This window comes from Cynocephalus volans, chromosome 3 (genome assembly GCF_027409185.1).
Source record: "Cynocephalus volans isolate mCynVol1 chromosome 3, mCynVol1.pri, whole genome shotgun sequence".
Taxonomy (NCBI): Eukaryota; Metazoa; Chordata; class Mammalia; order Dermoptera; family Cynocephalidae; genus Cynocephalus; species Cynocephalus volans.
Genome location: NC_084462.1, coordinates 26,886,416 through 26,913,633, shown reverse-complemented (window position 1 = coordinate 26,913,633; position 27,218 = coordinate 26,886,416). Strand labels below are relative to the sequence as shown.

At 46.3% G+C, this 27,218-nt stretch overlaps 2 protein-coding genes across 8 annotated transcripts in view; one reads left to right on the top strand and one right to left on the bottom strand.

Annotated features, from left to right (window-relative positions):
- The window catches only part of STYXL1 (serine/threonine/tyrosine interacting like 1), a 56,246-nt gene extending 47,660 nt beyond the window's left edge, over window positions 1-8,586 (bottom strand). For 3 of the 7 annotated variants that reach the window (XM_063091154.1, XM_063091155.1, XM_063091160.1), the window contains exon 1: window positions 8,281-8,586. In XM_063091154.1, the coding sequence (XP_062947224.1) occupies window positions 8,281-8,375 (95 nt within the window). In that variant the 5' untranslated portion in view covers window positions 8,376-8,586. Of the gene's footprint in view, window positions 1-3,450; window positions 3,733-8,250 lie in introns of all 7 variants that reach the window. The other 4 variants (XM_063091157.1, XM_063091156.1, XM_063091158.1 and 1 more) reach the window with 4 other exon arrangements.
- Window positions 8,375-26,443, top strand: MDH2 (malate dehydrogenase 2). The gene is made up of 9 exons (XM_063091161.1): window positions 8,375-8,558; window positions 15,530-15,698; window positions 17,273-17,356; window positions 17,876-17,985; window positions 20,012-20,137; window positions 22,784-22,861; window positions 23,897-23,996; window positions 24,381-24,532; window positions 26,126-26,443. Exons 1-9 carry the CDS (start codon window positions 8,493-8,495, stop codon window positions 26,255-26,257), a joined length of 1,017 nt encoding a protein of 338 aa, XP_062947231.1. The 5' UTR covers window positions 8,375-8,492; the 3' UTR covers window positions 26,258-26,443.
- Window positions 26,444-27,218: the final 775 nt, after the last annotated feature.

Here is a 27,218-nt window from a genome sequence, read left to right as displayed (position 1 = left end):
TATTTTCTTTCTTCTCTATCTACAATCTCACTGTAGGACAGAGTTTCTCAACCTCAGCACCACTGACACTTCAGGCCAGATAACTCTTTGTTGTGGGGTACTGGCCTACGCATTGTAGGATATTTAGCAGCATCTCTGGTATTCACCCAGTAGATGCCAATAGCAACCTCCCACCCCCACCCAGCTGTAACAACAAAAAATGTCTCCAGACATTGCCAAGTGTCCCCTAGAAGAAGGAGGCAAAATCGCCCCAGTGAGAACCACCACTCTAAGACCTAGAGTCTCGGTGATACATCCAGTCCCTTGAACACCACCTACATGGCAATGACTCCCAAATTTTATCCCATCTTGACCTTTCCATTGAAATGCTTGATAGGCTTCTCAAATACAGCATGACTGAAACAGAACTTCTAATTCACACATGCCCACACCTCCAATACCTGCTCCTCTTTTAGCTGTCTCAGTCTCAACAGCACTGTTATCTACCCAGGAGCTCAAACCCAGTTGCCTGATTCCTCTTTCCCTCATCCCCTTACATGCAATCTATGAGCTCCACCTCCTAAATGTAATGCTGACCTACCCACTTCCCTCCATCTCCAGGGCTCAATAAGCATGTGTGAAATTAACATATTATTGTTAGTTACTGTCTTTACCAGTGGGGCCATCTTCACCTGCTGCGGTACTTTTTCCACATGGAGATTTCTCCTGAGGATCTCTTCACTCCCACCCCACATCAGGTCCTGGATCCTCTGCCTCTGAAATCCCTGTCAGCAGGCCATTTAGGGGGTGATGAGTATAGAGAAGAGAGGACAGGCTTTGTGTCTAGTACTACAACCTTGTGAAGCCAACATAAAAGCTGGCTCCTAACCCATTTGGTCTATGGCTCAGAGCCCATCCTCCAATCCCACCTACTTTCCCCCAATGAAATCTGTATCTCCTCTTTCACTAGCCAAGGAACTGTCTCAGGGCACCCAGGTAAAAACCCAGCCCCCTCTCCCTCTCAAAGGGCAGGGACTCTACCTGGTCAAGCATGAACTGCCTCTCACCTGCTGGAGAGACGGGAGCAGTCCCCAAACCTAACAGCATGGTTCTGAGAGAGGATCTATCCCTGTAAGCTGAGATCAGATCACCCCGCCCCAAGCCTGGGTAGGTCAAGGACTGAACATGAGTAACCATCCCTTTCAGCACAATTCCAAATTCTGAAGGGTTTAGAATGTGCTTGGCTCTACCATTTGGGCCCTAAGAATATTCTCATATTGTGCTTTTACATAAAAATGTTAAAGTAATATGTATGAGTTTTTGCCAGAAGTATTTTCCTTAGTGAATTCCATTAGTGAAAGCCAATTTAATTTCTTTTTTGTTTGTTTGTTTTTTGGGTTTTTTGTTTTTTGGTTTTTTTGACCGGTAAGGGAATCGCAAGCCTCAGCATGGTGTAGTCTGCACCACACTCAGCCAGTGAGCGCACCAGCCATCCTACATAGGATCCAAACCCACGGCCTCGGTGCTACCAGTGCCGCACCCTCCCGAGTAAGCCACGGGGCCGGCCCCCAATTTAATTTCTTAACTGATTTTCTATATTTCACAATAACCAATTCCAATTTTTTTCCACTTTCAATTTTGATTAACTAAATTTATTTTTCCCAGAATCAAGTCTTTTCCATGTGAGTTTTACAATAAAGATTTGGTTCCTTAATCAGATTTTTATCATATCACATTTTCCAAGTGTAGTTCCTGCTGCTGTGAATTTTATTTATATTGATTACTTCCTCCAAGTATTATTTTCCTGGTGACCTGTTCAAAACAGTGGAGCCAAAATGGCAAGTTAAAGATGTCTCCCCTTATGCTGGACTCTTTCAGCACAGCACAGCTCTTCTTAAGAGACTTTCAGGGCAACTAGTGTGATAGTTCCTGCAGGAGGGATGGGCAGGGGGTCAGAGGGAGCTCCTTTGGGGATCCGGCTTGATGGGGGTGAGAGAGAGACAGATCATCCTATGAAGTTACCCCTCTGGTAAATCCACACAGCTCACTGTGGCAGGCAAAGGCACTTACTCTTTCTGTTAGGAAAGTAGAGCACCAGCATAGGCCTTGTCCCTACACACTGGACACCCACCAGTAGGAAGGTTTTTCACCCTCTGTGTGATGACCTGGTCTGACCTTCAAGCCAGGGGCTAATGTGTGGTTCTCTCTCCCAGTCAGCCCAGAGCAGTCTGGAAGCAACTGAGCTGGCAAGCTCACCTCCAGTGAGAGCACATGTCTATATCTGGGGAAAATGGTCCTTTGGAAAGGGCCAGTTTCCCCAAATATAATCCCCAGTGAAAACAGCTCATTGGAAAGGGCTGTTTCACTGGGGATTGCCAGAGCCTGAGACTAAGGGGGAGTCAGCCAGATCCAGCCCTTCTCCCTTTCTCCCTGTGTCTGGCCAATGCTCAAGGACTTCCTTTCTGACTGATGGCAGAACTTGTCAGAGGCTGGGCCTGACCACAGGTTTCTCATAGGAGTCCCAGGACACTGAGAACTTGGTCTAGTGCTCAGCTGCCAAGCCACCCTAAGCCTCCAGAGAGTCCAGGTGGACACAATTGGTGGGCATTTGCTTCTGGTGGAGAAGGGGCATTATTTGATGCTGCTGGAACCATGGTTCTCAGTGGGAAACTCAGGCTGTGCCAAGATGACCAAGGCTTAAACACAGTGACAGACATCAATGCCCTCACCTGTAAACTGAGGCAATACTACACACTGGAAAGGCTGTAGGAATGTTTGATTGAGAAAACTGATATAAATTGTCTAGCACTGGGCCTGACACATATCAGAAACTCAGGAAATAGAATTTCCTTTGCTCCTACCCTATCTCTCTCTTTTCAACTTTATCTTGGCTCCTCTGATAGCTACTAGTCCAGTAAACAGAAAGCACCATTCAGAGAATCTTGAGCCAAAGACCAGAACAGGAGACGGTGAAATCTATAAGCCGGGGGAACCTGTGGTGCTGCCCGAGGGTCAGGATCTTAAGGAATCTGGCAGGTCTTTATTCTATCCCAGCCTGACACTTTCTTTGTGGCCTGAACCTTGGCAAAGCTGGACAACGCAGTCCCAGGCTGCAGAAGTGGTCCTAAAATCTCTCTTTCAGTTCAGAGGACCACCAGGTCCCACTGGCACAGATAAAAGAAAGAAGAATGAAGCCCGAGCTATTGTAACCTAAATTCTCCTTAGTCATCTCCAGTATCTCTATATTTGGGGGAATCAGGTATGGACCAGAGGCCTAGACCCATTCACTCACATCCCTGCCCTTGCCTTAGATCCTGCTTTCACTGGCAGGTCTCCAAACCTAGGCCTATTCTACCCATAAGAGGTGCCCTATAGTCCTGCCTACCCATGCAGCAACTCAGCAGTCGGAGGCAGGGACTAGCGAGCTACAGCACAGTCTCCCAAAGACCGTGAATGACCATCTGGACTCACCTCCTCCAACTCTGTCTCCAGGGCTTGCTTCTCCTTTGCTTCTTGATTGGGCTTAGGCCCCACCTTCTGCTCCTCTGACACGTGTCCTTGGACCTGACCAGGCTCTGGACTTAGTTCTGCTCTCACTCCCCGGCGTCTGGCTGGTACAAATGACTGAGGCTCTGCTCCAGAATTAAATCTGTCACCATCAGTGACTCTCAGCTCTTAGGATCCTTGCCGGCAGCTTCCTGCTGCCTCTGCTGTGCCAGTCCACCACCTCCTACTGATTCTGCTGGAATATATCTTAGAGAGCCAAATCCTTTGACTTTCAGCAGGTATGAGTCACGAGTAAGAGTTAAAGCTATTTATCTAAATACAGTTCTGTTTTACACTATATGTCCCCAATTTCCAATATTCTAGAGCACTTAGAGAAAAATAAATAAACCTCTCATGCAAAGTGGAATGATGAGCACTTTTCCAACTCTTCATTTTAGCTCTGGGGTTCTAAAAGGAATGACTTAAGAGACCTCACTGGAGGTATGATTTTAGGGTTGAAGAGAAGGTAGGTTGGCAAATAACATGTGCACCTAATAACAAAATCCCTGATAGCCCATGACTATGATCTAAGCCCACTGTAAGGTACAAAATGGTCAGTACATGTGGATGTGTGTGGTTTGTGGGTATGTGGGGGTGGAGCAAGAAGGGTGTCAATGTATTGTATATTTTTACATATGATGAAGAATAGGCAAAACAAATCTATGGTGATAGAAATCAGGAAGTAACTATCCAGAGGGACTGATGGAAAGGAGCATGAGAGAACTTTCTGGAATAACATTTTATAGTTTGTTTTAGGTGGTGGTTACAGAGTGTAAATTGTCAAAACCAAACTGAATACTTAAGAACCTGTATACTTTCTGTATATAAACTGGACACCAATAAAAGATAAAAATAAATACCCGTGTAGATCCATGTGTTTATGTGTTCTAGGATGTGAGAATGCAGTTGTGTGTATGTCCATAAACTTGGTATGGGGTCTGGGCTGCAGAAGACCACGTGGACTCAGGCGCACAACAAATACACACTGCAGAACTTCAACGTGGCCCTCACAGCCACTAGCTAATCCCTTTCTCATCTTTACTCATTGGCTCAGCATTTTCCCAGTGGCCATGACTGTTATCTGAACCTTCTCAACCCTCTTCAGGTCCCCATGGAGTAACTTCTCTAATTTTCTAGTTCTTATCCAGGAAGGGTAAGGCCACTGGGTGTGAACTTACCAACTGCTCTCTGGGTGCCCTTCTGTGCTTTCTCACAGAGTAAGAGTGATAAACATCCTTTGATCTCACCCTCTTGTGCACCCGATCACTCCCTCCCTCCCTCCCTCCCTCCCTCTCTCTCTTCAGCATATCAAAGGTCATTCCCCACCCCCCACCACCCTTAGCATCTTTCTCTCTAATTTCAAACACAAGTCTCCGCTTTCTTGGAACAAATCATGAAGCCAGAAGAAAGCCCCTAGAGTAGCTTGGCCTGTGCCATCTGAAGCTTGTACAGAGGCTGTTGCCAGACCCTGCGCTGAAAAATCTGAAGCTGACTAGCTGTTAGCAAAGCAAAAAGAGGCAGCTGCATTTGAAAGGCCTGTACCACCAGAATTTGTTGGGGCAAAGGATGGCTAAGTGTTTCCTGTAGACCAGCTGTTGGTTGGGCAGGAGGGAAAGCCAACTAGAAGTCATTTTAAAGGGACTTTGCCTAAGAGGGCAACCTAGAGTGATAATGGACCAATCACAGGTGGTGGGGGATTCCAGAAACCAGGGGCTGAGGAACTGAAAGCAGCAAGACTGAGACCTAATCACGTAGGTCAAGGGAACGGCAGGTAAGAAATACCCACAAAAGCACTGCATAGGAGTCAGCTACAAACTCCCTTTGAGCTCATTTGTCTAATGTCAGATGACAAAGGGACCTTGCTCCATCTCTACTCTCTTAACAACCTGCCTCCACCAACACCAGGTCTGATGGGACCATTGGGTCAGAAGCCACAGTCGGCCTGGGGTGGGATGGGGCAGGGCAGGGCAGTGAGGAAGTAAGATGAAGAAATAGAGAAGTCAACCACTCTCCTCCCCAAATGTGGGAGACTAAACAAAGCCTGAGAGGGAAAGGGGAGAAGTTTTAACTTTGAATTATGTTCAGACTTTTGATTATTAATGTGAGCTGGACATTTAGGCCATTCCAACAAGTCTGCCCTGGTAACTAGATGGGCAGGTAAAGATTTAAAGAAAGAGTGGGGCTGAAGATGTAAAGCTGTTTTATGACTGCATTCTGCTTCTTGATTGCAGCGGCCCTGCTTCTTCAACGTAACAGTTACATGGGCAAAGCACAGAGCACAGTGCCCCTGGCAGAATCAGTGCTTAACGCAGCAGCTGTTAAGACTGTTATTAATAATGTTGGGACTTGGAGAGAAGCAGACAGGAGCTGAATGTGAGGCTTTTCTAACAGTTAATTTGTTCGGGACAGCCCAAGTAGAGGACTTAGGAGGTAGTGTTCATCCTCTGTGGAGATCCTGACTTGGGAGGGATACAGAGACTGAGCCCCAGATGTGGGAGTGAGCCCGAGAATCTGTGATTCCAATTTATCTCTCATGAGTTTCTATCCCACATCTCCTCTTGAAATAACTCCCCAACTGTCCATCTGATCACTGATATTTCTATATGGACAACCCACCACCACTCCCAAATCAGCCCATCCTAAATGGAGCTCTGAATTTTTTCTCCAGTCAGCTTTCCCTCCACACACCCCCCAACTTCCCTCTTTCTGTACATATATTCTTCTCTCAGCCTGATTTTCCTCATCCCTTTGATTCATTCTTCAAACCCAGATGAGCACAAACTCTTATCCATTCTTCCCTTGAGACCTCTCCCCTACTGGACCAACCGTCTCCATTTCTGTGACCACCACAATTCAGATATTTATCATCTCATAAGATAGCCTCCTAACCAATCTCCCTGCCCTTCATTTTTTTCCTTTGGAATCCTAAACATGCGAAGTCAATCTAATCTTTCTCAAACACAGTTCTGGTGGTGTCATAAAAGCCTTTGATAAACACTTGCTTCCCAAGGAATAAAATACAAACTTCACAGCTAACATTCACAGGCCCTGAACAATCTGGTTTTTCCAATCTGTTTCTTCCAGCCTCATCTAAAACCACTCAACCTTTCCAAAATTCACTGAGGCATGCTCTCGGGCCAGTCACACGTTGGATAATAAAGACACGGAAATGAAAAACATAGTAACTGGCCCCAAGGTGCTCTCAAGATAGAGTTGTAAACAATTACCAGGGAACACAGTCAATGATAAGATAAAGCACACTGCTTTTCCTGATGCACCCACTCCAACAGAAATTATCTGTTCACTGACCCTGAATACAGGTCTATGCTTTCCTACCTTCATGTTTTTCTTTGGGCTCTTTTCTCTTCTTTTGCCTGTCTAAACACTTCCCATTGTTAAAAGCCGATCTCCTAGTGCCTCTCCTTTGACAATTCTGATTCCCAGGCAAGGGATCTCTCCCTCCTCTGGAGTTATATGTTTCCATTGAGTAACACCTACTCTTCCCGCATGTCTCAGCTTAGATGGTTCATATTCTGGAAGGTCCTCTCTCACACTACCCCCACTCAAACCCCAATTCTGAGTTAGATGCACCTCCTCTGTGTTCCCACAGTACTTCATAATTCTGTTGCACATATCATGCTGCTTGCAGTTCACCTGCCTCTGCCACTAGCCTCTGAGCTCCTTGAAGGTGGAAAATGTTCACGTTGAATATACAGCTCCAAGATTGAGCAGGCACATCTTTCTAGTGCAATAAATGAGTGGAAGGGAGGGAGAAAAGAGTAAGGCAGTGATCGTAAACTCCCCTGTATTGATATGTTCTTTGGTGTTTGTGCTGTTAGTTTCACTCCTCCTTCCCCAATCACTGTCCCCAGGCAGACTTAGTCATTGGTTCCCCCACTGGATGTGTACGTTCCTCTATCAAGACAGCAACCTGTGGCATATCTATCTACCTCACTTGACTATGAACCTTTTGAGGGCAAGGACTGTGTCTGAGACATCTCCGTATGCCCAGAAAACAGTAGGGGAGGAGAGAATGAAGTTTATAATTTATAAAGTTAAATGATAAACTCCATGTAAGCAGGAACCCTATCTCCACTTTCTGTTTGGGTAAACTCTGAGCAAATCCACTTAATCTCAGCCAAAGCAGAAACAGTGGAACCGTGTTCACAGCATTGCTGGGCAGGCGTTAGGAGACAGGACCACGCAGTTGTTTCTAGACCTGTTTCCTCATCCGTAACACAGGACTGTGGTTCTGTAAAGCTAGAACAGTGCCTAGTGTTGAGTCAGTGCTGGTGTTCGCCATTACGGGTAGTGGTGTTTATAAAGCTTTGTAAACTGTAACGTAAAGGTCTGTGCAACTTGAGGGATAACGGCTCTGGCGGGTGCACGGGGGTAACTGATGGCCCCATCCTCCCGCCCCACCCCGGGACGCTCAGCCTCTCCTCCCCTCAACCCCTTTCCTTTCCTTGCCGGAGCTGAGCCCCTCCGACCTAAAGGGGCAGGAGGGGTGGGTTTGGCTGAGGTCAGGGGCTCGGGTGCGGAACCCACTCAGCCTGACCTGCTGGGCGACCTTGGCCAGGGTCCCTGTCAGAGCCGGTGTCTGGGGCCCCACCTGAAAAATGGCCACTCTAAGGCGCTTCCAGCCTGAAGTCTGCCCTCTTCCACCTCTCAGGTGCCAACTCCCCCTCCCACTCGGACCGCGGCTCTCCCACCGGTCACACGGACCACTAAGCGAGCTAGGACCCAGCCAGGTACCGGGTTCTCAGGAGCGTCCTTCCGCCTTCTCCCCGGCCACCAGAAGTGGCATAATATCGCGATATCTGGGGTGGGCGGGGTGGGAATTGGGTCATTCTCGCGAGGCCAGGTGGAGCGGAGCCGGAAGGAGCTGCGCGGTGTGGAGGTCGTTGGAGTCATCTGGTGGCTGACAACTTCTTCGCTTGCCAGTCGGCGCTCCGCCGGTCCCAGCCATGCTCTCTGCCTTTGCCCGGCCTGCCTGCGCCGCTCTTCGCCGCAGCTTCAGCTCCTCAGCCCAGGTAGGCCCGACGAGTGTGGGCCTGCAAGCGGAGGCCCCCGGCCCGGGCCACGTGGGCTCCTGGCCGGCGAGCAGCTCTGACGTCCGCCCGCCCTAACCCCGAGCTAGCCTGGACCGCAGGGCTGCCCGGCACTGGCTGGAGGCTTTGGCGCTTTGGCGCCCCGACGCTGGCGGAAAGTGCGGGGAAGAAAGCCCGGCAGAGGGACCAAGTAGCCCGGTTGCAAGGCCGGTGCTCCTCTCAGAACTCCTCTCCCGCCCCCCGGCTCGCCCCCTCAGGTCCCCCAGAGGGTCTGCTCTTTGTCCTGCGCTCCTTTAAGGTTGAGAAGCCAGGGCTCTAGGTCCTAACTAGTTTTTATGCAACTTCCTATTGCTTTGACATAACTAGTGTCGTTCTCCTTGCAGCGTCCGTGTGAGTTGTGAGAGAAATTTGTAGTTATTAACTCCACAGTACAAATTGAGGCACTGAGGTGGAGAACTGGGCCTAGTTTACACAGTCGTTTGGGCAGAGGATTAAAATTAAGCGCTCATGACCACCGTCAGTGGCTTTTGTAACTAGCCTTTAAGAATCTGAAGACTGCTTCCTCTTAAGGACCTTTTTGGAGGATCCTTCCTGCTGTGTGTGGACTGGGCCTGCCCCCAGGTTTTTTGACAGGGCATGACTTGGCCAGGGACCGCTTAAGCTATTTTTAGCCATCTTCTAGGACAGGGTTTTCAAACGCGGTTGTGTCAGAATCAGCTGAAAGTTAATAAAGAACAGAGGCCCAAGCTCATTGAATGAGCAGTGGGCCTCGTATTTTTACCAAGTGCCCCAAATGAGTCTAATACAACCTAAGTTTGAGAACCCAGGAGATGCTCTTAAGTATCATGCCCGAGAGTGGTGATTATTAAAGGGGATTCCAAATTTCTTATTCAGATTATGGCCATCAGTTTCTGTACATTCAATGCATTTGAAAAATAAACATACAAGTGAGAATATTGAGTATCTGTGCTTGCCAACAACTGTGCTGGGTGCTACAGGAGATCCCAAGATGAGTGAGAAGTGGCAGTTAAGATGGGCCAGAAATGAGCACACTTAGGACAGGTGGAGGTGATGAAGATTGATGCTGAGGAGTGGGGGAGGGGCACCTGACCAAAGGTAAGACAGGGAAGAGTGTAAGGGGCAGGGGAGAGGTTGAATTTTGATTGAGCCTTCTCGTATTCGACATTTATAGAGCTGGGTACTGGAAATACAGCAGTGAACAAAACACAGAACTCCTTGTTCTTGTGGAATTTGCTATATATTTCACTTATCTTATTGTCTCTCTCCCCCTTTATGAAGTATCCTAGTGATGAGCATAGAAGAAAAATAAAAGGATCAGAAGGGAGGGTTGAAATTTTTAGATCAGCCAGGGTAGCCCTCACCCAGAAAGTCATATTTGAGTAAAGCCCTGAAGGAAGCAGAGATCACGTCATATAGAAAGAGCACTGTATTCCAGGCAGGGGGACAGTAACTGTGAGAGCCTGGGATTGGGGGCATGCCTGGAATGTTTGAGAACATGAAGAGGCCGGTGCAGTTCCAGAGATCAGTGGAGGTAATGGAGCGGGCCTTGTAAATTTTTGGCTTTGTCTAAGAAATGGGGCAGCCATTTGAGAGTTTTGAGCAGATATGACTTGATCTTACTCCTATTTTAACAAAATAGTCTTGGCAGGGAGAGGAGGACAGAAAGGTTAGGAGTTCATTGTGGTAATCTAGGTGACAGCTGTGGAGGTGGTAAGACATAATTGGATTCTGGAAATGTTTTAACAGTAGACCCAGCTGGATTTGCTGATGAATGGATGAGGAGTATGAAAGAGGAGTTATGGGTGACAGTGGGGTTTGGGGCCCTGAGATGGGTAAGACTTCCAGAAGAGAACAGGTTTGAGCAGGGGGAAGATATCAAGAGGCCCCTTTTAGATATGTCGAGTTTAAACTGCCTGTTGGACATCCATACAAGTGGAGATGTTGAGAAGGCAGTTGAATAAGTCAGAAGGGTGGGCCTGAGGCAAGGGTACAGTGGTCTCTAGAACTTTGGATCCTGAATCCTTAACAGTAAAACTGTTGAGCACACAGACCCAATTTATCTTTTTCTGCATATATGTATTAATATATACATTGTAATATAAATACAGAAATAGAAATTTAAAAACAAACGATGACAGAGTTACCATTATAAAGCAAACTTGTAAATGAAGGAAGTGTTACCTGGTGTCCATTTTCAAAACAGTTGCCAAGCAGTGTAACTGTTGCTTGCCACTCCTCAACCTAGCAAAGCTCAGCAGGTTTGGAAGACAGCTCTACAAAGAGATCATGAACTAAACTCTGTAATACTGAAGATTTTCATCTCATTGCAAAGCACTCTAAAGATTCCATTACTTAAGGATTGCAGTTTTTGTAAATACAGTCGTCCCTTGGTACTTGTGGGGGATTTTTATTGTTGTGTTTTTTGGTTTTTTTATTGTTTTTTTTTCCCTGAATATTTGTGATCTGTTGTTGGTTGAATTCATGGATCCGGAGGGCCGACTGTATTGACTAAGTTGATGACATCTTGTAAAATACAAATAGAAACATCACCTCAACACAGTAAAAGCAGGGACATGAAATCATGTCCCTCCTGCCTCCCTCTTGTGTTCATCTCATGTACCGTGTGAGATTGATCCACTGAAGGACCCTAGTGAGGGCACCAAGTCGGTCTGTTTCTTGATAGAGTTTAATTCTTTATTTGTTAGATAAAAATAAAAACACAAATTTGACATTTTCATCCTCCACTCCAATGGGATTATCTTTTGCTCCCCACTTTGGAACTACTGCTCTGGTCAGCTTTGGAAGCCAAGCTGAGTAATATAGACGTGAGGAGCTTCAGGAGAGTTTTGAGCAAGGGAGTGAAATGATTAGGACTTTGATTTTTGAAGGATAGAATGGGAGTGGAAAGCAGGAGCAGTTGGGAAAATGTTTGAGATGCCAAGTTCTTCATGTCCTGACTGGATGTCTTGGAGAAGGAAGAGGCAGAATGTGGCCCTAAGAGTTTAAATTTGGCAGAACACAGGTTCCATTCGAGAACCAGGGATAGGAGCGGTAGCGACGATAAGTGGACAGTCGGATTCATGGAATGCCTCACAGAACCGGGCATGCAGAGCGGGATTTGGGAGTCCCTAGGACTAGAGACAGATGTGGGGGTGAAAGCTGAAGATGCAGAAGTGAGTGAGATTGCCAGACTTCAGGTTCTAGTTTGGTCCAGCTAGTTATGTTTTCTGGGAAGCCAAAGATCCACCTTTAAGACACCAACTTCAAAACAAAAAACTGTTTGAATTGAAATTGGTTGTAGTATATGCTTTTAGAGTTTAATTTTCTAAGCGGAAACCCACTGTATAAGTTGTTTGGCTTTGGGTTTTGGTTTGTTTGGTTTTGGTTTTTGATAACTGAAGCTATTAACTAGCATCAGTTACTGTAGAATATAATGTGCAGTGACAGTGTCAGGACCCATAGTAGACGCCTGTCTTAGATGACCACACATGGTGGGGTTTTTTTGTTTTTTCGTTTTAACAAAAGATGACCGGTAAGGGGATCTTAACCCTTGACTTGGTGTTGTCAGCACCACACTCTCCCAAGTGAGCCAACCGGCCATCCCTATATAGGGATCCAAACCTGTGGCCTTGGTGTTATCAGCACCACACTCTCCCAAGTGAGCTAGGGGCCGGCCCCCACACATGGTGTTTTGAGGCATTTTTGTTTTTGTTTTTGTTTTGTGGCAGGCAGGTATTGGGATCCGAACCCTTGACCTTGGTGTTATAACACTGCTTTGAGCTCTTGCATCTGCTATCTTCTTGGTTTGTTCCCACTCGGCCCCCCCATCCTCCTCCAGCAGCTGCCTGCCTGCCGGGAATAGGCTCCCCTTCTCATATGTGAGTTCAGGTTAGAAACGAGCTCACTGAGGTTTGCTGGAATTTTAGTTAGGCCTTGCATGAGACCTACAGGGAAAAGGGGCCTTTGAATAATGGGAGTGAGCTTTAGGGCAGGGCTTAGAATAGAGTTGTTTTCTCCAACAGTTTTTCTTTTTTTTTTTTTAAAGCCAAAATTCAGGAGTCAAGCTGCCAATGCTTAGCTTGTATCGTGGCTTGATCACTTGCTGTCTTTGTGAGCCTGCGCATACAACTTTTCTGTGCTTCATTTCCTTATCTGTAAAATGGGTCTGTTAATAGTACATAGTAGAGTTGTTGAGAGAAGGAAATGAGGAGAGACTTAGTTCAGTACCTGGCACAGAGCAGACCCTGATAAATGGCCAGCTATTACCATTTTGCTTCCATTGTTCCCAATAAATGAGGTTACTGGATGACTTGACTTTCATACAAAGTATCTTATAATAAATTCTGCCCCTCACAGAAAATGTTACCAAGACATAGTCACTGAATTAGTTGTTAAAAATCACTGAGGTGGGAGTGGCCTTAAATCACAGTTTGTCATCCTCTTTCCAGACTCCTCTTTTTCCTCCTGTCTCTTCAATGCTGATGTTCACAGGATTCTGTCCCTATGTTGTTCTCCCTCTGTGTTTTCTTTTGTGTCTTGTTCACATCTGTAATTTCCATTAATCCACAGTCCTTTGTCTCAGACGGATGCTTCAGGTGACTCAAATTCAACGTGCAAAACTGAAATCATTATCCTTTCTCCCAAACCCCTTACCCCTCCTCAGTTTTCTTAAAGCAATGTATCCACTTCAGCCAGAAAGTTTAATCATCCCAGATTCCTCCCTCTGCTCACCATTTGGATATATGAATAAGGGGAAGGGGTTGGATTAAACCTATTGATACTATTCCACAAATCACTGGTAACCCATCCACCTTGCTGCTACTGCCTGTATCCCAACCTTGAACCATGCTGGGACTGTTGTAATAGTCTCCCTGCCTTCATTCTTGGATCTGTACAGTCCATCTTCTACTCTTTCTAAAACACAGATCTGGTCCCATTCTTCCCAGCTTTTGAGGCCCTTCAGTGGCCCCCTATTGCCCACAAGGTCCAGACCTACTGTGCTAGTTCCTCAGCTCTGCTCTACCTTCTTCCTTCCTCCACATCTGTCCATTAAGCCATAGAGAACTGTTGGGATTGCCTCTTCTCAGTAGGTCATACTCTTCCCGTCTCCTGCTCCCCTGAGCCCATCCACCTGGTGCACCCCTGCTCGTCCTTCACAACCTGAACAGTTTATTCTCTCCATTGTGCTGCTGCTCTTCCTAGTGTTTGCCTCTGTGGCACTTATCACTCTAGATGCTGTTTTATTTGGTTTGCATGTCTTTGAGTTTGTAGGTCTTGTTGGTGCTAGCAAGTGGCAGGTAGGAGGTTGGTACTTGCTGAATTATAATTAAGCTTGAAAGGATGAATAGGCAGCCACTTTGGAAAACAGTATGGCAGTTTCTCAAAAGGTTAAATACGGGTACCATATGACTCATCAATTGCACTCCTCAATATATATGCAAGAGAATTCAAAACATGTTCATACAAAAACTTGTATGTGAATATTCATAGCAGCATTATTCATAATAGCCAAAAGATGAAAACAACACAAATGTCCTCCAACAGAAGAATGGATAAATGAAATGGAGTATCCGTAGAGTGGGTTATTAGCCATAAAAACAAGTGGTGCACTGTCACATGCTACGACATGGGTCAACCTTGAAAACATTATTCTAAGTGAAAGAAGCAAGTCAGAAAGGCCACATACTGTGTGATTCGTTCCTATGAAATGTCCGAAACAGGCAGATCCATAGGGACAGAAAGTAGATCAGTGATAGCCAGGGATTGAGGGAAATAGGGAGTGGCTGTGAATTCAAAGTGGGGTTTCTTTTGGGGATGATGATTGTACAACTTTGTGAGTACACTAAAAACCATTGAATTGTACATTGTAAATGGGTGAGTTCTGTGGTATGGGAAATACAATGAATAGGATTCAGATGATGATGAGTTGTTAGACATACTTAGCTCTGAAATGGTAATTGAAGGTCAAGTCTTTTGACTTTAGTACCAGTAAGTTGACTAATAAGTGGATATAAATTCTTGGAGCTCTGGCCTTTTGGATATTAATGAGGCAGTCTAGTTTCTTTGGACCCCTGCTCCAGGGGACCCGTGACTTCAGTTTTATCACTCCTTTATTCAGAGCTGAAATGCCCGGGGGCCAGCTGCTACTTGCTCTTCTGCTTAGCTTGGTATGGAGCAGTGCATCTCAGACTTTGGCCAGTATCATATCACCTGGGCAACTTGATAAAAATACAAGGGCCTAAGCCCTTTCCTACTTCAAAGAGCCTGTACCTCCATGGTCTTTATTAGCTCAGCAGGTGATTTTCATACACACCAAAGTCGGAGAACTTTGAGACATTGGAGCCTGAGACTACAGGTCTGACTCACCTTGTAGGGAAGGAGCCTTTTTGAAATATACATTCCCCCTTCTGCCTCTTCCTCCTCCTGCCTCAGGCTCCAGCCAAGACTTTGCTTCCCAGGTGGAATCTTCGCTGATTCCCCATCCCCCAGACAACTGCCTGTTTCCCCTCCACTCCTGCACACAGCACAGTTCTTTTCCCTTTGCTTCTAATACATCTGATTGCATGTCTCCTCCAGAACCAGCAGGGGTCTTCTTTGTTTTGGTGACCCCAGATAGAGTGACAAGCCTGCCTGTCTACTGACACTACATAAATGTTAGTTTATAGTTTTTAAAGCTGCAGATTGAAGGTAAGGCTGCTGATACCAGTCCAGCTGCCCAATGAGTAAAGCTTGTTCTTTTTCTTTCAGAAGGGTTTTTGGAGTATGACCCTGAGTTTCACAACATCTGCAGATAAAAGTTCTCTTCATATGAAACTGGACCTTTGGAATGAAGTCCACAATTCTACCAGAGTGAACGATTATATTTGCAGTACCATGTGGATCCTTTTATGCTGACTCTGTCATAAGAGTCCTTTCTCCATATTTCTTTTTAGAATAATGCTAAAGTAGCTGTGCTAGGGGCTTCTGGAGGAATCGGGCAGCCCCTTTCGCTTCTTCTGAAGAACAGCCCCTTAGTGAGCCGCCTGACCCTCTACGATATCGCTCACACACCTGGAGTGGCTGCAGATCTGAGCCACATCGAGACCAGAGCGACTGTGAAAGGTACCGGGCACACTGATCCTGGAGACTGCATCTCTTCTCCCCGCTAGGCCAGGATCTGAGTTTTAGAGTAACATTCTTAGAGGAAACCAGATGTTTAGAGACTTGGCATTTCCATATTAATTTTAGAATTAAATTTTACAAAGGATTACTTTTTTTTTTTTTTGTGGGCATCTGGCTGGTATGGGGATCCAAACCCTTGACCTTGGTGTTATAACACCACGCTCTAAATAGTTGAGCTAACCGGCCAGCCCAGGATTATACCTTTTTGGGATTGGGTCTATCAGTGTCTTTTAGAAAAACAAGGTAGCCTAATCTTCCCATTTTGGGGGGATGTCTGGTGTGCTGTAGGCTGCCTTTACTCCACCCCCAGCGTTTCCTTAGTCAGCTTCTCCAAATCACAGCTGCCTTAGGGAAGTCAGCCCTTCCACGGGGGGCAGTGCCCAGGCTATTCAGTAAATGGAGGTATGTTGTCGAAGAAATCATTTATAATTATATATGATTATATTCTGCTTATTTGACCTTCACAATATATCATTTTTCTGTGTCACCAAATTCTTGGTAAAATCATTTTTAAAGCTGTACTATAATTTATCATTTATACATTATATCCATACTGTTGACAATTGGGCTGTTTCCTGTTTTGCTTTACCATAAGTGTAAACATATAAGTTGTGATAAACATTTTTATCTTTACATCTTGTTTCTTAGAGTACTAAAAGTAGAATTAGTAGATATGAATATTTGAAAGCTTTTGCTGTAAGATACGAAATTGCTGTCCAGAGAGGGAGGGCTAATTCTTTCCTGCACTGACAGCATAGAAGAATACTTTGTGTTGACACGGGTCTTCAATTGGTGTAAACAATTCTGGAGGTTGACTGTCAAGGCATACATTATTATCTAGCGATGTGCCCTCTATAGTTTTTAATTTGTCTGCTCATTTTCTTTGGGGCTGTATATTTGAGTTTCTGAAAGCTCCTGCAGTAAGGAAAATCAAAGCAGACTTTGGACATTATAGCAAATTTCCCTGAAATCTTTGAAAACACATGTTTTTCCTCAGATGATGGGAGTAAACAAAATGGATAGTAATATTTAGAGTCCTTGGTTATCAGCACAGGGCATTTTCTTCCATGGCTTTCAGCGTGCCTTCTGACCTGATGCCTCAGGTCTGAGTCTTCTCCCAGTGACAGTGAAGTGGGGTGGGCAGCTGCTGTCATGGAGGTGGAGAATGGCCTACAGTGCTGGCGAGTGGCATAAACACAAGCAAATGACATGCTTTGGTTTTGTGGAAACCTGGAGGACTAATCCGTTCTAAGAGGGGGGCCTGGGTGAGGAGAAGCTGAGGAAAGCAGAATGAAAGAGGAACACTCCTGCCATAGGGATTTGTCAGCTCACAGGGCAGTAGTTGTCAATAGGAGGAAATTGCTTCATGGGTGGAGCCTTCTAGCCTTTCTTGAGGCCTCTGGTTGGTGTTGAGCCCAGATAGGGGCTGTCCTTCCCAAGCCTTATCCTTACAGAGGTGGTAGCCTCTCTGGATCAGAAAAGGTGAAATTGCTCTTGTGGGGTGTTTTTTCTAGGCTATCTTGGACCTGAACAGCTGCCAGACTGCCTGAAAGGTTGCGACGTGGTGGTTATTCCAGCTGGAGTCCCGAGAAAACCAGGTGTGCATTTGAAAGCTTTGCCCAACATCGCCCTAAATATCGGGTGAAAAAGTGGTTTCCCATTAAAAATAGATTTAGTCCGATCTCTCTGCAGCAGAAAAAATTCCAAAGGCCCCCCTTTGCCTGTGGTATAAAGATCACATCTTGTTATCAGCCTGACACTTAAAACCCTCATGTGTCTGCTGTGTTTCTCCACTGTCCTCATGTCTCGTTGTTCCCGTATGTTTCGTCCTTGGGCCTCTGTGCATGGGATGCCCTTTCCTCCACCCGGCCCTGCCTGGATATTCTTACTAATCTTTGATGATCCTTCTCAGATATCCCCCTCCCTAGCTCCCCCCGCAGGCCTCTATCCTGGCACTTGTCACACTAGATTATTTGCCCTACAAGAGAGATTTATGTGAAACAGGGACCCCGTCTTGTTTATGATTGAATTTCCTATAACAACTAATACACGGTATATGGCACCTGTTTGGAGATGTCATGTTTTTTTGTGAACATCTTACATTGGATTGTTTTCAGGCATGACCCGGGATGACCTGTTCAACACCAATGCCACAATTGTGGCCACCCTGGCTGCTGCCTGTGCCCAGCATTGCCCTGAAGCCATGATCTGCATCATTGCCAACCCGGTGAGTGTGGCTGGGCTTAGCTCTCTCACAGCTGTAATGGATGGGCAGGTGCTGACACTATGCTTAAAGCTCACAATTAGCAGAAAAGTATGTGAATGTGCTGATAGGGAGAAGAAGCAGATTAGTGTGCCGAGATGGATGGATAAGTTGGATGTACTATATAAGAGGTCCTTAAATTTATTTCCTAAAGATTCCTTCTGGCATGAACCAAATGAGAGTTTTAACCTGTTCTTCTGCCAGCTAACTCTGTGCCTTTGAGCAGGTCACTTCTCTTCTCTGTGTGTTAGTCTCCTTACCTGGAAAATAAGTCCATTTTAAAATCTCCTTTCAGCCATGATTGTGGTAGCCTGTCAGCTCCTTTTTTTTGTTATACAGTAGTCCCCCTTGTCTTTGGGGGATATGTTCCAAGACCCACAGTATATGCTGACATCGCAGATAGTAATAAATCCTTGTATACACTATGTTTTTTCCTATGCTTACATATATGATAAAGTTGAATTTATAAATTAGGCACAGTAAGAGATTAACAACAATAATAATAATACAATAGAACACTTATAACAACATACTGTAATAATTTCCCCTTGTTATGTTGAGAACGTTCACCTTTTCACTTAAAGGAAGCACTTTCTAGCTTCTCTTTGGCATATCTGAATTGCCGGCATCACTCCTGTTGTGCTTTGGGGCCGTTATTAAGTAAAATAAGGGTGACCTGGACAAAGGACTGCAATGCCACAGTCGAGCTAATAAGCGAGATGGCTACTGAGTGACTGAGGGGGCGGGCAGGGGTGCAGTGTGGATACTCTGGACAAGGGAGGATTCATGTCCTGGGTGGGATGGCACAAGATTTCACCACACTTTTCATGATGGCACACAATTTAAAACTTATGAATTATTTCTGGGATTTCCCATTAATATTTCTGGACTGAGGTTGACCATTGGGTAGCTGAAACCACTGAAAGTAAAACCTCAGATGGGGTAGGGCGCCTACTGTATTCTACTCAGGGTTTGCAATTCTTGGTTGCTCATAATCCTTGTCTCCTCACACTTAGACACACAACTCCAGACGCGCACGGCCACCCCAGGCACTGTTTGCGGGTTTTTGCAGGCAGCTGCTTATTTTTCTACCCAGAAACTCCAAGTGCTATACCCTCACTGAGAGGACAGGTGTGGTTCCCAAGCCTGACCTCACAGGGCCTTGTGTTGCATTTAATAGCAGCCCTCTGCATTCTTCCCTCCTGGGTGGATCTGGGCCCTGGTGCCTGAGTGTAATAAGGATCTGGGGGAAGGTACAGTGACCTTGATATTGACTGAGGGGCACGGTTGCCAATGAACATCCAGAGCTTGTGCTTCTGGCCTCTGAGAAGAGAATCCTGCCTTTCCCCCACTAGGTCGCCTTCCTCAGGGGTAGTTGGTTAAAAGTAGATAGTAGCTCTTTCTTTTGTTGGGGAGCTAACTAGTGCCTGATATAAATCTTGCTGTTTTGCTTTGCCTGTATTATATTTTTTCTGTATGTGAGGTTAGTGTGTTAAGCACTTAACCTACATTGTCATTTAATCATCACAACAACCTCATGAGTTAATTGTCATTTATCCCCATTTAACAGATAAAGAACCCAAGTCCTAGGGAGTTTAGGTAACTTGCCCAGGGTTACAACACAGAGAGACACAGCTGGGATTTGACCCTAGTTCATTGGAGCTGATTTTAGCTGCTGTGCTGTCTTTTATCAAGAATGGCCATTCAGGCCTAAGCCCCAGCTGGAGCAGAAGCCATCGTCACATATTTAAGTTGATAGCTGAAGGGCCACCAAGGGAATAAGCGTCCCCTGCAGGAAAGTGTTTTTTTATCTACCTAGTGTGACCCATCCTGTCTGGCAGATGGCTTGCCCATAAACAAAGTTATCAGAACAATTTAGTTTAGAACCTTCTGACTTGTTAGTGGTCTCATGAAAAGGTTTTTTCCTTTTGTTGCTTGGCTCTCCTCTCAGAATGCAGAGCAAATTATGCCTGTCTCTTGGATTTACTAGGTTAACTCTACCATCCCGATCACAGCAGAAGTTTTCAAGAAACATGGAGTATACAACCCCAATAAAGTCTTTGGTGTGACAACCCTGGACATTGTCAGAGCCAACAATTTTGTTGCAGAACTGAAGGTAAGGGCTTGTGTTGGGGATCGTCTGAGTTACCTTTCTGAACTTCTCCAGCCACCCTTGCTCACCAGTGGGCATAGGAGACACCAGGGTACTTAGAGGGGCATTTGTAAAACTTGGGAGTTTTACATGTGTTTATAGCTTGCCCCTTTGATAGAAAGCAGCTCCCGTGTTTTCTTGGGGAATTCATACAACATGTCCCTGTGGGTTTAAACTCTAGCCAGCTTCTGTCGGGCTTTCCCTGGATTTCTCGGTGGCTAGACTTAGATTGTGTTGCCCAGTCTCCCCCGTTCTCATTGCCCCCGAAAACTAGTACTGGCAGGATTTACCTCTAGTCAAAGTTGCAGAAATCCTAAGATATCAGAATTGTCATCCCTGGTGTCTAGTTCTGACTCCCTTTCTTGGGCTATCTGTAATAGCTTACGTTGGAGAGTTCTGGTCTTGCCAGTTGCCTGACTCTTCTTGGGCTGCTAGACCAAGCCACCAGGCTCGTATCGGGATAGATTTGGTTTGCCACCAGCACCAGCTCTGGAGTCCTCGGTGCTTTCACGACCTGCTTTCTAATTGTTTTGGTTGTAGATCCAGCAGAACCACTTCTGGCCCCAAAAAGTGCCCCTTTTGAGCTTCAGGCCATTCTGACTTTGCAGATTTGAAGAGGGCCTCTCAGAAGTAGGAAACCAGCTACTGGGAACACAGCTTGGGGAGAAGTGCACACACAGGACCATCAGCCTTCATTTTGCTCCCCTGTGCAGCAGGCAGATCTGCTGAACTGTCGGGCGGTGCCCCATCTTAATTCATACCACAGGTCACACCTGAGGGCCTGGTGTCCAGGCTCTGTTCTAGGTGTTGGGGTTGCACTGAGGTCCATAGACATGGCCCAGGCTTTGGGAACTCTGTGGAGTGGAGAGAGATGCTTTAATTCAAGATGATTTGAGTAACCAGTTCAGCGCAAATATGTAGAACTCGTAGGGAAGGAACATGTGAGTGTGAGTGTCTTTGAGTCTGAAAGGGGACCAGCTGCAAGGGCAGAGGTTCTAGCTTCCTGGAAGTGGCAGTGCTCCTTCTCTTAGGGCTCCTGTGGTGCTGTGAACTCTTGGGGGCCAGAGCACACTGTCCCCTCAGGCCCTAGTCCTGCAGTGCAGTAGCCACTAGCTACTTGTAGCTATTTAAATTAATTAAAATTAGGTAATATTAAAATTAGATGGTCCTCCACCACACTGGCCACATTTCAGATGCTTGGTAGCCACATTTGGCTCCTGGATTCTCGCAGAACATTCTGTCAGGCAGTGCTGTCTTAGCCTAGAGGCTTCGCTGTTTGAGGTGGGGGACAAGGGATCCTGGCCCTTGCCAGAGAAGCTAGTGCTTGACAGGCTTCGGTCAAGTGAACTGCCCATTAGCTCAGGCTGCCTGGCATTCTCGAAAATTCCTGAATTGTATCAAGAACAAATATCAATCCCTAATCTTCCAGTGTCTGGTTCCTCCCTCTTGGCTGTCTTGAGCCCCCTTTACCGCCACCTTCCCTCTCAACATGGCTCATAGAAATGTTCTGTGATTTGCATTTTCTACACTGCTGGTGTTAGACCTGCTCTGTCACACCCCCGTGGTCTTACTCTGCTCCTTTTGCCTAGAACACTCTTCCCTGGGCTAATTCCTCTGGCTCTGCCAGGAAGCCCTTGCCAGGCTGAGTGCTCCTCTTTGCTTCAGAGCTGCACCTGTGCAACCGTCTTAGCACATCGCATTGAAACATCAGTTTGTGTCTGTCCTTCATGTTAGACAGCTTCTAGAAAGCAGGGGCTGAATCTCTCCATTCCTGTGTCCTTGCTGACCACACAGTGCTGGGCACGTACCCACTTACACACTGGTAAATCTCTCAGTGCTTTGGCTCCCTGCACCTTGAAGCTGATCCTGCATTGCCCGTCATGAGCTAACTGGCCCTCCCTTTTCTAGACAAGGATTGTTTCCTAACTAAGGCTGGTCTCCTTGGCAGCTGTGGTGTCTGGGGCAGGTGGCATCAGTTTGGGAGCTACTCACCTCCCCACCGTAACTCCCACCACATTTTTTGTCTGTTTTAAGGAGTAGCTGGGTCACAGACTCATAGTGATGCTTGAGCAAACAAGTCAGCCTTTCCTAGCCAGCCTGCTAACTTGAACTGTGGTGGTTTGAGCCCGTACAGCTCAGTTTTGTTCTTTCTGGCCTGATCCGTTTGAGTTGCCAGACTTCTCACCTCTGGATCTCCTGGAATAGGTTTGAATTTCTCTCTGAAATGAGGGAGAGGGGACTTGACTTGTTCTCTGTGACACTGTGGGGACATGAGTTTGGGCTTGTGCATGGGGAATGACATTAGCTCTGTGGAAGAGGACTGCCAGTCTCTGAATCTGAGAGGCTGTCAGACCAGTGGGAGCCCCACAGGAAGGCAGCTTTGGCTCCTTGTAAAGGAAGAACCTGCTCCTCACCTGTTCATGCTGGTGGTGGCCATTTGGCAGGCCAGAGATGTGAGCACAGCTGGGGCTGGACAGTGTCTCTTCCCTGGCTTCTCTATTTCCTTCTGAGTTCTCCTGATTTTTCCAGTGTTTGTGCTTTACATGGATATGACATTTTATACTGAAAGAGCCTGCTCACAATTAATCATGCTTCACACTTTGGTGACAGGGTTTGGATCCAGCTCGAGTCAACGTCCCTGTCATTGGTGGCCATGCTGGGAAGACCATCATCCCCCTGATCTCTCAGGTATGTGTGTGACATTGTAGGGAGCTTCAAGATCACAAGCACCTTTACAAGGTGCTTTGAATAGATTCTGCAAGGAGGCAGCCCCACTCAGCCTATCTGAGGCTTTCTGGACTGTGGGGCTGTGGGGGGAGTGTAGTCACAAGGAGCTCAAAGCAGCCAGCTCCAACACACGTAAAAACTGCTTTTGGAAACATTGCTGGACTCCGGTTAGATCAGAGCAGGCAGGGGTGCTTTGTTTAAAAATGAGTGGAGGCAAGGTTAGCTCCATCAGGAATAAGACCTAGCAGATTGATGTCATAACCCCTGAATATAATGCACGGAGAAGGACTCAAGGTATTTGTGGTATTTTTGCCAAAAATGCATAACCTTACAAGAAAATCATGGGGAAACGTCTCATACATCCAAAGTGAGGGGCATTCTGTAAAACGAGTGGTGAGTACAGCTCTTAGGAAAGGCTAAGGAACTATTACAGAACAGACTGAGTACAAGGGGGGTCCTGGATAGGAGCCTGGAACAGTAAAGGGATACTAGTGGGAAACTGATGAAATTTGTAGTTTAATTAATAACGTAGTGATAATAATCTCCTGATCTTCATAATTGCACTATGGTTATATAAAATATTAATATTAGGATAAGCCAGGTTAGGGAAATCTGTGTAGTAATTTAAAAACTTTCCTTTAAAGTTAGTCCAGGCAGGTCCGACTGCAGCGGTGTTTACAACCAGTTGATCACAACCAGTTACAGATTCCTTTGTTCCCTCTCCAATTCCACTGCTTCACTTGACTTGCCTTAAAAAAAAAAATAATAATTAATCTCAAATATGAAAAGTTATTTAAAAATGAGTAGGGGGCTTGCTAAGTCTCCCAACAAAGTTGCTTTGTCTTTGTCACTTCTCCATGGTTTCCCATGCAGTGGTGATGGGAGGGAGCCCACTGGGAGGTGGGCAGGGACAGGGTAGGGAGTGGGAACTGTGGGGCTTTGCATCCGGGGATGGGCCAGAAGCGGCTCACACAGTCCCATGGCTTTGGCTTGCAGTGCACTCCCAAGGTGGACTTTCCCCAGGACCAGCTGACAGCACTCATTGGGCGGATCCAGGAGGCCGGCACGGAGGTTGTCAAGGCTAAAGCTGGAGCAGGTAGGGTCTTGGAGGCAACCCCCAGGGAGGGTGCCGACACCCCATGCTCTGTTAGAGTTCAGAGGTGAAGAGAAGGACTGCCTTTCCTGTCCCTTGGCAATGCCTGGGCAAGGAGTGGGTAGTTTTCTGTATTTCATTTGCATTTGCTTGATAAGAAACCTCTGTGTAAGAGGGCAGCTCAGCATGCTTTGTGGGGTGGGAGAAGTTTTGGAGGTTGACAAAGCTAATTCCATGCCATTTGTGAGTAAGTAAAATTAAGGAATACTGACCTAAATTCCCGACTGGTGAGCTGGGAAATTTGCACACGCTATAGGTGGCAGGGCAGGCTCGCCTTGCTCTTTTGGTTGCAGTACCAGCTTGGCTGACCTGCCTGTTCTCTCCTAGGCTCTGCCACCCTGTCCATGGCATATGCTGGGGCCCGGTTTGTCTTTTCCCTCGTGGATGCAATGAATGGAAAGGAAGGAGTTGTTGAGTGTTCTTTTGTTAAGTCACAAGAAACGGACTGCACCTATTTCTCCACACCATTACTGCTGGGGGTACGTATCCTGGAACTCAGGTCTTTTGACAATGGACAAAGGAGAGTTATCTATAATTAAGATTCAGGAGCTCTTCTCTGTCCGTTTGCTGTATAATTCAGATTTCCTTTGTGTGGTAACTGCATATCACTGCCTGGCATATGCTTGGATTTTTGAGTGGAAGCACATTATAGAATTAAGAGCTGGAGGAGCCCGCCTGTGGCTCACTCAGGAGAGTGTGGTGCTGATAACACCAAGGCCATGGGTTCAGATCCTGTATAGGCATGGCCAGTTCACTCACGGGCTGAGCGTGGTGCTGATAACACTAAGCCAAGGGTTAAGATCCCCTTACCGATCATCTTTTAAAAAAAAAGAATTAAGAGCTAGAGAAATCGCAAAATGTCGGAGTGCAATCTCATTCACTGTGGATTTGACAGCTGGTCATCAGCAGCTGCTTGGGTATGTTTACTGATGAGACACTCTTCCATCTCAAGGCAGCCTACGGACGGCTCCAAAAGAAAGGGCTTCCCTATACCAGCCTGAATGCTGTCTCTCTGTAGCTTGCTTACACTCATTCCTTCTTGTTCTAACTTCAGGGGCTAAAAAGCCTAATCCTTCTTCCAAGGAGGCCTGGAGCTGTTGCACAGCTCTGTACTCCTCAGGTCACATTACTGCCTTAAGCCAGGCTGGTTTAGGGGCAGCTGTCTGGTCTGCTTGACTCCTCAGGAGTCTTCAAAGAGCAGAAATCCCTAGGTCTCCCTCACAAGTCGTCAGGCTGGGTTTCCTTTTCTTATGTGTGGGCAGCTTCTGGGATCAGGAAAATGAGTGGCTGTCGTCATCCCCTGCCCAGAGAGAAAGTTTCGCGACTTGCTAGGCCACCCAGAGGCCTTCCCCGAAGACACCCCGATGCTCAAAAGTCCTTAAGACGTGGCCCCAGGCCTTGGTGGAGAGACAGACACTGAACAGGGTTAGTTCACGCCCTGCGGGTGAGGAACACACAAGTCTGATTGTCTTAGAGCTAGGGAAGGCTTTACGAGGAGATCGAGTCTAGGCTGAGTCTGAGGCTGTTGCAGCACAAATGGTGCTCAGTTTTGGGAGGTGAGACAATGACAAACGCCTGTTGTTTTTTCTATGTCAGACATTTACCTGCTTAATTATGTTTGATTCAGATGAATATTAAAATGTTTCTTCAGTTGTTTACCAACTTGGGAAGAGACTAGAACTCAAAAACATGCTCTGTCAGGGAGAATTATATCAAGTGCTCCTGATTATTGAGTACTTTATGTGCTGGGTACCACGCCAATTGTCCTCTCAGGCTCTCACGGCCTCCTATGAGGTAGATGAAATGTTCATGTTATAGATGAGGAAACAAACTTGGAATGGAAGTCGTTGTCCAGCATACGTGCATAGTTAATGACAGAGCCAGGAACCCCTCCTCGGGCTGTCAGACCCAGCAGTGGCCCCGGGTCAGTGCATTACCCAGCAGGCTGTCCACAGCCCACAGGTATAGACAGTCCAGGCAGAGCTGATGAAGTTAGAAGTTGAGTTCTCTGTAACAAACTCACTCATGGAGACATCACTGTAAAATTTTACCACCTCCCTTCTCTCCTTCAGAAAAAGGGCATCGAGAAGAACCTAGGCATTGGCAAAATCTCCTCGTTTGAAGAGAAGATGATAGCGGAGGCCATTCCTGAGCTGAAAGCCTCCATCAAGAAAGGAGAAGAGTTTGTAAAGAACATGAAATGAGAAAGCGATTAATAAGCAACCAGCTTCCTTAATTTATTAAGGCCTCATGTCACTGTAAAGCCATTTCAGATAACTTTGTATTTTAATTTGCTCTGATGAACATTACATTAACGTCATTATCCCTTCCAAATTGTGGGTTGATCTGTTGGTGCATCAATAAAAGCAGTCTTTGATTTTCTTTTTCAAGGGCCCCTCTAAATGTTGTGCTTTCTTCCCCATTAGAGCTGACTTTGGAGTGTCTGTCACCTCTTTTGATTACAAATCAGAATTAGATATTATTTAAATATTAGACTGAAGCATGATGGTTTCATCAGTAGCTTCAAGAAAGTCTGAACTGTTCATATCTGAAATAGGATAAAATATTCAGAGTTCAGCAGGAACTGCTCCTTGCTTCATGGCACACTGCTCAGGTGTGTAAGCTGAAGGAAGGCTCAGCTCTGGCCTTGCAGGCCTGATTGCGTAGAGTGTCCTTTTGTCCTCATGGGTAATGGTTCAGTGGCTGATGCCAGGCAGCTGTTTTCTGGCCCTAGTTCGGTGTTGTATCTTCCGGCTGAGAAAACAGCACCATCTTCTGCATTGAGCTGCCTTGGCTGACCTCTGTCCCCTTCTGAATTTTATCCCCTTCTTACCGAACCCTGATAGTCTGTGACTGACAACCCACAACGAGGGGCGCAGAAGCAACCAGAACGCCAGCCACTGTGTCAAGGCTGAGGACACCACACTGTCCTCATCAAAAGGTGGTTTTCAGGTTTTCATCAGTGGCCTAGAGAAAGAACTTTGTTGGATTGAGATATGGGGAATGGAAGGGAGATTTGATTCCCTCTAGTGTTGGGTGCAGTCTGTTCCCCAGAAGCTCTGGCCTCTGAAGTGGAAACAGCTCCATACCTGAGAAGGAACTTGCAACAGATTATGGCCTTCCATTGTGGTGGGAGGGTGGGGGTATCCCCAGTGGATGGGCATT

Coding starts and splice junctions, on each gene's coding strand:
- MDH2 (XM_063091161.1), top strand. CDS start 8,493: ATGCTCTCTGCCTTTGCCCGGCCTGCCTGCGCCGCTCTTCGCCGCAGC. Junction 8,559..15,529: donor GCTTCAGCTCCTCAGCCCAG/GTAGGCCCGACG, acceptor ATTTCTTTTTAG/AATAATGCTAAAGTAGCTGT. Junction 17,986..20,011: donor TCTGCATCATTGCCAACCCG/GTGAGTGTGGCT, acceptor TGGATTTACTAG/GTTAACTCTACCATCCCGAT.